Source organism: Mesocricetus auratus, unplaced genomic scaffold, assembly GCF_017639785.1.
Source record: "Mesocricetus auratus isolate SY011 unplaced genomic scaffold, BCM_Maur_2.0 Super-Scaffold_100010, whole genome shotgun sequence".
In the NCBI taxonomy this organism is placed as follows: domain Eukaryota; kingdom Metazoa; phylum Chordata; class Mammalia; order Rodentia; family Cricetidae; genus Mesocricetus; species Mesocricetus auratus.
The window spans coordinates 64,975,435-64,986,980 of record NW_024429194.1 but is presented as its reverse complement, the minus strand read 5'-3'; the positions used below and the strand labels follow the sequence as shown (position 1 = coordinate 64,986,980).

The 11,546-nt window shown below is 48.7% G+C and overlaps 1 protein-coding gene across 1 annotated transcript in view; it reads left to right on the top strand.

The window, feature by feature from the left end:
* The first annotated feature begins 4,502 nt into the window (after positions 1 to 4,502).
* Slc4a8 (solute carrier family 4 member 8) overlaps positions 4,503 to 11,546 on the top strand; it is a 64,665-nt gene continuing 57,621 nt past the window's right edge. Inside the window, exon 1 of the mRNA XM_013111286.3 lies at positions 4,503 to 4,729. Within this exon, the coding sequence (XP_012966740.1) occupies positions 4,685 to 4,729 (45 nt within the window). The 5' untranslated portion in view covers positions 4,503 to 4,684. The remainder of the gene's footprint in view (positions 4,730 to 11,546) is intronic.

Below are 11,546 nucleotides of genomic sequence, written 5' to 3'. Positions count from 1 at the left end.
CCAGAGTGCACACGAACAAACCCTAATTAAGTCTTTCCTTGGATCCATTTTTTTTCTCCAACCTTTTCTTGGGCTTAGATGTGTAATTAAGAGGGATGTCAAGAGACAATGTTTGTCTTGACAGGAAGAGTTGGGATGTAGCTCAGTTGGTAGCGTACTTGCCTAGCATGCACAGTGTTCCCTGAATTCAGTCCTCAGTATTCGGGTAGGGGTGGGGGAGAAACAAACAAACAAAAAACAAGGAAACAAAATCCAGTCTTTGATTCAGCTGGAGAGCCTGGGGTGTGGTCGGGAGGTAGAGGCACCTGCCTAATGTGGGCAAGGTCTCGGGTTGGATGCCAACCAAACATAGAAGCAAAAAATCAAGCTGATGGGAAAAATTAAGATGCTCTTAATGAAAAAATAACTTGATTGCAATTATAGAACATTCTCTCAGATATTTTGTTTCTTGCCTTTTTTTTTCTCTTTTTGGCTTTTCAAGGCAGGGTTTCTCTATGGCTTTGGAGGCTGTTCTGGAACTAGCTCTAGTAGACCAGGCTGGTCTCGAACCCACAGAGATCTGCCTGCCACTGCCTCCCAAGTGCTGGGATTAAAGATGTGTGCCAACACTGTCCGGCTTGTTTCTTGCATTTTTGTCTTTTTGTCGCTTAGTAGGAGAATGCTAATGTCTTCCAGCCGACACAGTCACACTCACATACTCAAACACACATGCATTCACATTCACACTCAAATACTCACGAACATACATGCAATTCACACTTAAATATACACACATGCATACACATTCCACATACTCACACATTTTTGCATTCACATCCACACTCACATGCTCACATGAATACACATTCACACTCACACATACATACTCACTCATACACCCATGCATATGCATTCACGCACATGAATATGCACTCAACACATATTTTGGTTGAGGATAGAGCATGGGAACAGTGGTGGCCCTTTAGGATTGTATTGCTGAGGGATGTGGTCCTCTTGTGTAAGTAGACCCCATTTGTATGGAGTGTACTTTCCGATGTTTGCTCAGTGATGGACTTGCCTACACTGAGTTTCTCAGAAGCACCCTTGTCCCCCAGCTATGTCTGTATACAGTGTGAACATTTCTGTGCTTTGGGTACTCACCTGGAAAGAGACTTAAGCAATTTATCACATATCCGACAGTTTTAAGATCCACCTCTTTCTCCCAAAGTGCAAGAACCACCAATATTAAAGAGGAGAGAGAAGCAGAGACAAGATCTGGAAGACATAGAGGGTCTATACAATATAGGAGAGCGAGGAGCCCCCCAGGAGGATGTAAGCACATTATGTCTTGGATCAGATGCACCTGACTTCAGTCTCTAACATCTCCATGCACTTAATGTTCTGGATGGGTAACCAGGGGTGTGACTTCTCCATGCTTCAGTTTCTCCTCTGCGAAATGGGATGACAGAGGTGTGGCAAGAATTAGATGAGGTCATCCCCATCGAGTGACTCCCTGCCAATTGTCCTGCTAATCTGATGTGCCTGTAGGCTTCTGTCTCTGCTTGTGTGCGTTTGCATTTTCCTGTCCACCTTACTCCTCTTCCAGGCCAATTGCAGGCCCCACAAGGATCTGCTAGCATTGTTCCTTAGTTGAATGTTTTTTTTTCCCCCCCCAGCTCCTCCAGGGCCCATTTGCTGGCCAGGTTCAGTGACTCTTTGCACTTTTTACTCCAGTGTAGGGAGCATTATGGGCTAGAAGACACTAAGCCAGCTCAGCTTGGGAAGGAGAGACCAAATGAGCCCTAGGACAGGGTCAGCAGTGCTCTCTTAATAGCCGCCTCGGAAGCTTTGGCGCTGGCCTTCTTTCCTTTTGTATTTCTCACAACAGGCCAGAAGATGGGGCTCTTGACCTGAAGTCAAGGGCCAGAGGCACTGCTTCCATACCTGAACTGGAAGGGAAGTCAGATCCACCAGGGTTCCTGGAAACTACATCTCTTGCCCTATCCTCCCCCTCTTACTGTGGCTGAGGCCTGTCTTATGGATCAGGGAGGCATTCAGGCACATCCTCTTTTTGGTCACCACCTCTGGCCTCTCTTGAATTATGACATAGCCAGGGCCAGTCTAATGGACTCCTGGCTTCAGGCTTGTCCTATACTCCACCCTGCCCTCCTCTGGCAGATTTCTTAAGACAGTGTGGCACATTGTCCAGGGCCAGCCAGGCTCATCTCGACTCATCTGTCTCATCAGGCTGTCCTCAGCTCCACAAAGAATCGTCCCCTGTCACATGACCAGGTTCCTGCTGTCACATAGCCTTGACGTTTCCTTCACATTGGCTGTCATAAGTTGCAATTGACTACTCAATTCCTGCCGTCTCTCTAAATTCTAAGACCCAAGGGGGCAAGCTTTTCTCATTGCTGATTCCCCTGCACCAGACACCCAGGGCTGGGTACAAGGGATCTCAGCAAAGCCATTTTAATCAACAAATGATGATGACGGCCTGACCTGGACATTGTTTAGTTTTGTTTCTCTGTGACTCAGCTTTCTCTCTCTCGGGAGTGAAATAGAGATGCATGACTACTGCAATGAATGACACATTTTGTGTCATTAGGTCCTGTCTCTGTGGAGGGGCTCCCTAAAACCTTTAACGGCCTGATTTTTTTTATTATACAAGGGAAACAAAGTCTGAACTCATTGTCCAGCGCTCCACAGGCCTGCACTTTTCGGCATCACTCTCTGTGTTAGCTCGATGGTGGCTACTCCACATGTGCTACCACTCTTTTTTTTTTTTTTTTTTTTTTTTTGGTTTTACGAGACAGGGTTTCTCTGTATTATTTTGGAGGCTGTCAGTCCAGCCTAGCCTCGAACTCACAGAGATCCGCCTGCCTCTGCCTCCTGAGTGCTGGGATTAAAGGCGTGCGCCACCATTGCCCGGAGTGCTACCACTCTTAAACCCTTGCTTTCCCAGCCTTGAGGCGATTGTTGCTCTCTTCATTTTGGCTTGATCAAATGTGTGATGTGTGTGCAGAGGCCCGAGGACAGCTTGCAAGAGTTGGTTTTCTTTTCATTTCATGTAGGTCCTATGGATCAAACTCAGATGATAAGACTCAGTGACAACTGCCTTCACTGACTGGACCTCGATACATTTATAAGTAGACTGAAATAAATGTACATATATTCACAATCGTCCAGATGCGGAGCATCCTTTGAGGTTATGTGGAGTACAGACGCACAAGAAAAAAAACCATCGTTGCCCTCTCTGCGTTATTCTCACCAGATCTGGAGCTCATCATGGGCTAGTGTAGGACTGGTCTAGACTGGATGACTAGCAAGCTCCAGACCTTACTGCGTCTCTACCCTCCCCAGCACTGTGGTTACAAGCCTTTGCCACCAGACCCAGCCTTTCCTCGGGTTCTGGGCATTGGACTCAGGTCCTTACACTTACATAGGAGGGACTTCATAGTCAGAGTCTCTCCCCAGCTCTAGAATCACAGTTCAGTTTCAGGGACATCAAGGCTCAGTTTTGTTTCCAGTTTTGGTGACAGTAAAAAGGATGATATGCAGAAGCTGATTTTTTTTTTTTTTTGAGATAGGGCATCATGGCGAAGTCCAACTTGGCCTTAAACCTGCTGCTAGCTTGTTTTAGCCTTCGGAGAGCTAGGTGATAGGCACACCACCATAAGGGTTGGGCTTTGACTTGCCATATTCCCATCTGCAGTTTTGGCAGAGGCTGACAGTGATTTGCAGTGAAAGGGTCCCTTTCCCCCTAACTGTGTGGACTCACTTCCAGTCTTAGGAGATAGGGCATGTAAGACAAAGGTCCTTTCTTTCTCTTTCTTAAGCCATGGAGGGTTAACTAAATACTTTGTGTTTTTTTGTTTTTTGTTTTTTGGTTTTTTTTTTTTTTGTAAAACCAGATGAGATCGAATGCATTACTCAACGTTGTCCGACCTTGCCTCATCTGTTCTGCTGTTAGAGAATAATTTGTCTTAAGGAGTTTTGTTTGTTTGTTTTCCAGTTGAAACCATCCTAGGCTCAAACTCCACGGTCTTCTGTCGTCAATCTTAGAGACAGGGAGGCCTAAGTCTCATAGCCGGTGGAGGGGCCTGCTTGCCGTCTGTCTGTTGCCCTTTAACACTTCAATCTGGAGACTAGCTCGAGGGTTAACAAGCAATTTCAGAAGTCCCTCTCTTCTCATCATTGCTTCTTCCTGCCATCTTTGTTTCTGAGACAGATTTTCTCCTGATAAATAAAATCAGAATAGGCAAATCCGACACTTTCCCTCAAGTTAGGTGCAACTGCAAACACAGGCAGTAATTTTCGCCCCTAGCAAGCAGTTGGAAGGACCTCTGAGCCCGGAGACCTCTCCCTCCCTAGGGGAGGAGGGCGGGAGGCGGTTTCCAAGGCAACCGGCCCAGGGAGAGGTTGGCTCTCTGGCGCCCTCCTCCCCTCTTCCTGGTAGCCCAGGGTACCGCCGGACAGCGTCCTCCCGTGCTCCGCGCCCTGATTGGCTGCTCGGGCCACTCTCTGATTGGCTGCGGTGGGCGCCTCGCCGGCTGGTGGCTATGCAGGTGGCGCCGGTGGATGGTTGACCATTGGCTTTAGGGTTGGGGTCGCCGCGTGTACGATCGGCTCACACAGGACCAGAGGGCGCGGACTGCTGCAGCTCAACCTGGAACCCACCGGCGAACCCAGGCTCCGCCCGGCCATGCCCGCCGGGAGCAACGAGCCGGACGGCGTCCTCAGCTATCAGGTGGGCCCCGCCTCCCGCTCCTCCCCGGCTCAGCCCGGATCGGTTGCCCACCGCCCGGCTCCTGCTCCAGCGGGGGTTCAGGCGTGTCCCCGAGGGTCGGGAAGGTCCGCGTGAGACGCCAGGGGGCGCTCCGGGCAGCTGGGGAGGGTGACCTTGGGCCGAGCCCAGAGCCCCTAGCACCGCGGCATCCCCAGCATCGCCTGATGCCCGGTGTCCTGGAGCAGTGACCTCTGTTCGCGGGTCCCCTTTGGCAGCAGACGCCGGCCTCTGGCCTTGCCTCGTTCTACCACACCTATAGGTGGACGAGAGGCTATCCAGGGACCTTTGTGGGTCTTTGTGTTTTTATTCTGGTTCCTCAGTGGCTCAGAGGAAGCCTTGCAAAGACCGGGAGGCTGAGAACAGCCCCTGAGAATGTGGCCGGCTTTGTGTATCCCCGCCCTGCTGCTCAGACAGCTGATAAGTTCTGGGTAGGGATGTACATGGACCAGGGAAGCGGTGAGGGGTAGTTGATACTTGAACTGCAGGGGCGGCTGATATTAGGAAGCATTGGACTTGGTATTAACAGTCTGCGGGTTCAAATCTCAGTTTGTTTCTCATAGGCTTCCTGACCTTGTGCAAGCTGCTTGCCTTTTTGAACCTCGATTTTCCCATTATTAAAATGGAAATAGTAGTATTTGTACTGTTTACTTCACAGGGCTGTTTTAAGATCTCTGTGAAACATGGCTTATTGTGTGATCCCTAGTAGGTGAGTAGTAGCTTTTTGGACTCTCACCTTCCCTCACCCCCACGTTCTTGTGAAATCCCCATCAGCTGTGGTTGCTGTCTTGAAAAGAGGGTTAAAGGAGAGAAGGGAACCTGTACAAGTGCTGTTGCAGGAAGGGTGATGGGTCTTGGAAGCCATGTTGACATTAGGAGTGGGGTCTGGGCAGAGGCAGGAAAACTTCCTGAGTGTAGTGCAATGGGTGTGACACTCTTTATTCCTCTTCCTGGCAGTAGTCTTTCCTTGTCAGCCACCAAAATAATAGATTTGAGATTTTGGGGAAATCTTTCCATATCTGATCTCATGACATGCGATGTTATAGTCAACTTCTGTTTGGGAAACACGGAACAGAAAGAAGTCACAGTCTTTCCTCTCCCAGCTGGTGGGAAAGGAGGAGAATTAGTTTTTCTGTTTTGCCGTTGGTGGTGCTGGGGATGGCCTGCCTCCTAACTTGCTAGGCAGACACTCTATCACTGAGACATATCCCCAGCCTGAAGTAAGAAGTGTGTGTGTGTTTGTGTGTGTGGCCAGACTTTGTTATCTGGTGTCTTTATCACTCTACCTTTATTTATTCCATTACCTATCTATCTATCTATCTATTTATTTTTTTATTTTTTGGTTTTTTGAGACAGGCTTTCTCTGTATTGTTTTGGAACTCTCTCGGTAGACCAGGCCTACCTTTATTTATTGAAACACATTCTTGCACTGAACCTGGAGCTTGCCATTTTAGCTGGCTAGTGAGCCCTGGGATCTGCCTGTCTCCTCCCCACCCTCTGGTGCTGGAGTTGCCGACAAGCACTGCCATGCTAGCTTCTTACATGGGTGCTGGGGGGTCTGAATTCAGGTCTCCATGCTGTTCAGCAAGCTCTTTACCCAGGGAGCCATCTTCATTTCATACAAAATACCGTAGTCCCATTACTTGGAGCCTGAGGCAGGAGGATCGTGTGTTTGGGGTTAACACAGATTACACAATGAGACCCTGCCTCAAAAAATCTGCACGAAGGAAATGTGTTGTTGTAAACTCAGGTGCTTTGGCAGCGTCTCAGACGGTCCTATGAGGGCGTCCATGACTCAGGCCACAGAAGGTGTTTCTAAGAAGAAAATTTGGGCAAAGATATGAAGAGTGAATATCACCGAATGAAAGGGGAGGTCAAAGAACTTGGGAACAGAGAACAGGATGTACAAAAGTCCCGTGGCAGCTGTGGGGCACGCTCTGCAAGGACAGGATGGTAGAGCCACAGAGAGCAATGAGGAAATGGTGAACTGTGTTCTGGACTCGGGACACGGCGAGACAGTGTGGCCCCCACTGAAGAAGCTGGTATTTTTCTGAGGTCCAAGAGCAGTCATTGGTGAGCTCTAAGCAAATGAGGGGAAGGTGAGACCCGAGAGGCACAAGGTGAGGTCCTGATCAGATGTCCTCTCCTGAAAGGTTTCTCTGGCTGCTGAGGGCCCTTAGGCTGGAATGGGTGAGGAGACCCCATGTTTGACATGCAGAGTGTGTGCAGGTTATATTGAGTACATAGTCACCGTTCGGTTCTGTTAATGGTCTGTGGTTTGTGTTTCTGGACAGACGATAGTATGCTCTTTACATTAAGCTAAGACGCTTTGTGGGTGGAGAGAGAGAAGAGAGGGAATAGCAGGCTCTGGTGAAGTCAGGCATCAGACGTAGGAAGTGCAGATTTAGGGAGGGAAAGAGAATGGGGCCTGAAAGGGGAAAGGAAATGGGAATGGCTGGGAGGAGACAGTTAACCAGTGGACAGTGACCTTAGTGACCAAGCTTCCTGTGTGTCAACTTGAGAGAGCTGGACCTTGCAAAATGAGTAGATTGTGTGACTTGATAGGAGCACAGAGGCTCCAGACATGACATCCCCACATCATAAGACCAGACTGCTTTGTCAGGGATGGACTCCTGCCCTGCCCTCCCGACTCTACTCTGCAGCCATTCTCCACCATGCAGCCTGCAGGCGTTTAGAAATGCAAGCCACATCGTGTCATGGCCTCACTGAAGCCTGTCAATGGCTTCTTGGTTCATTTTGGAATAAATCCAAACTCTGCCATGGCCTACCAAGGTTTGACGTGATCACGGCTGTGCCTACCCTTCCTGGATTCCTCCACTCTCTCCCTGTGCACACCAACTTGGACTTGCTTTGTGTTTCTCTGGTATGACAAACTCCTCCACAGCTCGGGAATGTGTCCTCTTTCTAGGACACTCTTGGTCTCTTCATGACTCATTCGTATATCTCCCGAAGACTGGCTTCCCTTGACCTCCACTCTGAGTCACACTCCTCCATAGGATCCTCTTTGTGTTTCTCCCTAGCACACTGTGTGTGAGAGGATGTCCTGTTATCTTCTGAGGTAGAAGTTTCAGAAGGTCAGGGATTTGGCAGACGATCCTGTCTCACATAATGTCTAGTGTTCAGTTAGTGTACAGCTACTGAGTAAGAGAATGACTTGTGGGTCTGAGGCTGAGGTGTTTCTCTTAGGAGCTCACAGTATACAAGGCAGGATTTGCATGAAGCAGTGGACGGCAGTTAGTGACTCACACATAAGCTCTCCCTTCTTTGATACCGTACCTTTGCTCAGGTCAGCAAACTGCAGGATCCTCCCTCCTTTTCTCTGAGGAAGTTCCATTCCGACCTTCAGGGCTGGTCCCATGTAGCTCCACCAGAATTTACCACTTAGTCTCCCCTGCTCACACCACCTGCCAAGTGCTGTCATGCCTTCACCCTTGCTGGGCCACACAGGCTCGCTTCTGCCACTGAGCTGGTACAGCCCTTCATTATTGTGTTAGCAATGAGTGTTTTCCGTATGCCAGGCCCCGTGCTGGGTGCTTGCCATGTATTCTCAGGCTGAGGATTGCACCCACACCTCACGTGTGATAGGCAAGCACCGTGTCACTTGACTGGACCGGACCTCCTAGCCTCATATCCCGGTTAACTTTTTCTGTAGCCCTGAGAATTATGCACCTCTATTGTTTCTACTTCACGGATAAAGAAACAGAAATGTGAGGTGACGTGACTTCTAGAAAGGGCAGAGCTCCTCTCTCTAAAGGGTGCGCCCTCAACCACTGTGCATTACCACAGCTGTAGCCTTGCCATCTAGAGCAGCACCTGTCCCTGAGTGAGCATCGGAGGTGCTCGGGAAAGTGTATAGGAATGTGTCAGAGTGCAGCTGACTGGAGTGAGGGAGGCCCACCCGAGGCTGCTGGCATGATGTAGGCGCCTGCATCATCCCTGTCCTTTAACGTAACCTGCATCATCCATCTCTGTTAGGGTGGCCGGCATCATCCACTTCCGTTAACGTGGCCAGCATCATCATCCACCTCTGTTGACATGACCTGCATTATCCACTTCTGTTGATGTGGTCTGCATCATTCATCTCTGTTAACGTGGCCCACATCATCCACTTCTGTTAACGTAATCTGCATCATCCATCTCTGTTAACATGGACTTCATCACCCACCTTGCTAAGCTCTCTGAGGTATCACTGACATTTTAGAAATGAGCTCTTAAAAGGGGATACCAATAGGGGAGGGCAACCAGACAGCTTTAGGGAAAGCCCCTGCTTTGTGTTGGAACATTTTACAGCCATACAGTTCTGCTGATCGGCACTTTCAGAACTGACCAGAAGGGAGTGCTGGGGGGTTGGTCACCACAGTGTCTGAGTAAGGTAGTGCTGGGCATCCCTGGGATGTCCAGGGAGCATGGAGACAGTGACGATGGAAGTAAGGAAACTTGGCTTTTATCTACATCAGCCCTGGAACACTTTGTAGAAATTGTTAGAGTACCAAACCCAAACCCTGGAGTTGGGCATAGGAGCAAATGAACTGTGATCCTTGGAGCTTGGAAGGAAGGAGCAAGAGAGTTAGGTCAAAGCCAGGGAGATGACACAATGGATGGAGCACTTCTGGACAAGTGTGACCATTGAGTTTCAACTGTGGGACCCATATACAGGTGGAAGGAAGGACAGACTCCACAGAGTTGTCTTGTGACTTCAATAGATGTACCGTGGCAAACCCATGCCCCCCCACGCATGCACGCACAAATGAGCATGCACACACACACATATGCACACATATGTGGTAATACTTAAAAAAAAGATGGATCAGCAGTTAAGATCACTGGCTGCTCTTACAGAGCACCCTGGTTCAATTCCCAGCACCCACATGGTGGCATATAACCATAACTCCAGTTCCAGGGGCTCTGATGCCCTCTTCTGAAACCAGGGACACAAGTGGTGTACACACTTATGTGCAGGCAAAACACTCTACACGTAAATCTAGAAAAAAAGAAGTTCACAATTAATCTTGAGTACGTAGCGAGTTCAAGGCCAGCCTGTGCTTTGAGACTCTGGCTAAACAAACAGCAAAGAGGCAATGGCAAACCCTGACGTGTGGGTGATAACTAAGGAGTACAACTGACAGGAAGAGCATCACCTCTCTCTCTCTCTCTCTTGCTTTTTGCTTTTGAGACAAGGTTTCTCTGTCACTTTGGAGCCTGTCCTGGAGCTTGCTCTGTAGGCTGGCTTTGAACTCACAGAGATTCACCTGCCTCTGCCTCCCAAGTGTGCCACCAATGCCCAACTCACACCTATCTCCTGTGGTAGACCTGAAACAAACTCACAGGACAAGAGTTCCTGAAGGGGCTCTGGTTTCTAGTGTTCAGTGACTTTGGCACATGGAACACAGTACATATTTGCTAAACAAATAAATGAGTGGATCCATTGAGAGCAGATCAACTTTCTGAGGGTCTGGGTCAGTTTATGCTAAGTAGATGATAAGTATTTGCTCAACACCACTGAACAAAAACTCCAGTCCTAGAAGGAAGTTTGCCCTGTCCCCTCATTGCAGTATACAATCCAGACCCCTCCCCCTCTCCCAACACATGGGGTGGTGTGAGAACCTGTGGGTATCCTCTGCTGGGGAGCTTCATAGGAGAGCTGTGGGCTGACTTGCCAAGCAGATCCTTGGGCAGAAAACGGGCACAGTTCAGGCTGCACCTTTACTTCCTTCAGAGCCTTAGATAACCTTCTTAGTGTTGTTTGCCTTGGCAAGGTAGCCAGGGCAGGTAGTCATCAACACAAGGAAAAAAGCAGCGAGTCGGTTCTAAATCCGCTGCTAGGTTACAGCAGCACACCTTAGATAATGGAGCCTTGGTCATTTCCCATAAGGTAAGAACAGGTTCACTCTAACTTTGGTAGTTAGGGAGTCAAAATACATACACCACACTAGTCTCTTGTTGCTTCCATGATGTTACCAGAGATGGAGTTGCTCAAGCAACACGTGTTTTCAGGGAATGGTTCTGTGGTTGAGAATCTGATGTCTGTGCTTGTGAGCATAAACTGTCGCCAGACCTGTGGCTCTGGAAGCCTCAGGGCAGAATCTCTGTGTCCCCATTTTGTTAGACTAAGACTTGCTGACATTCTTTGCCTCTTAGTTTCCTCCTCTATTCTTCCTACTTCAGAGCCAGAAATCACATCTTTCAGACCCATGTTTTCCCCTCAGATCTTCCCTTCTGATTCTACTCTTCTGCCTCTTTCAGCAGTGGATGAGTTTTTGGAAAATATTTAGATGGATGAGAGTTTTCCTTGCATGTATGTGGGTGCTCCATGTATGTGCAGTTACCACAGAGACCAGAAGAGGCATTGAATTCCCTGGAATTGGAGTTACAGGTGGTTATGAACAACCATGTGGGTACTGAGAACTGAACCCAGGTCCTTGGCAAGAACAAGTGCTCCTACCCAACAAACTATCTCTCCAGCCTCCAAAAGAAAGGATCCACTTTGTAGCCCAGGCTGGCCAGGAATTCACTGTGTAGACCAGGCTGGCCATGAACTTGCCATCTTGCTGTTGCAGACTCCCAAATGCTGGAGTGCAAGCATGTATCACCATACCTGGCTCTACAATGCTTTTGACTACATGAGGTTACTTTGTAGTTTACATAATTTTCAACTGTCTTCTTGGAAGGTCAGTTGATCAGCGATGTGACCTTTAGCTGTAATATTAATTCTCTTTTGCTAGGTAAAATCACAAACTCTCAGACCACCGGGGATTAGATG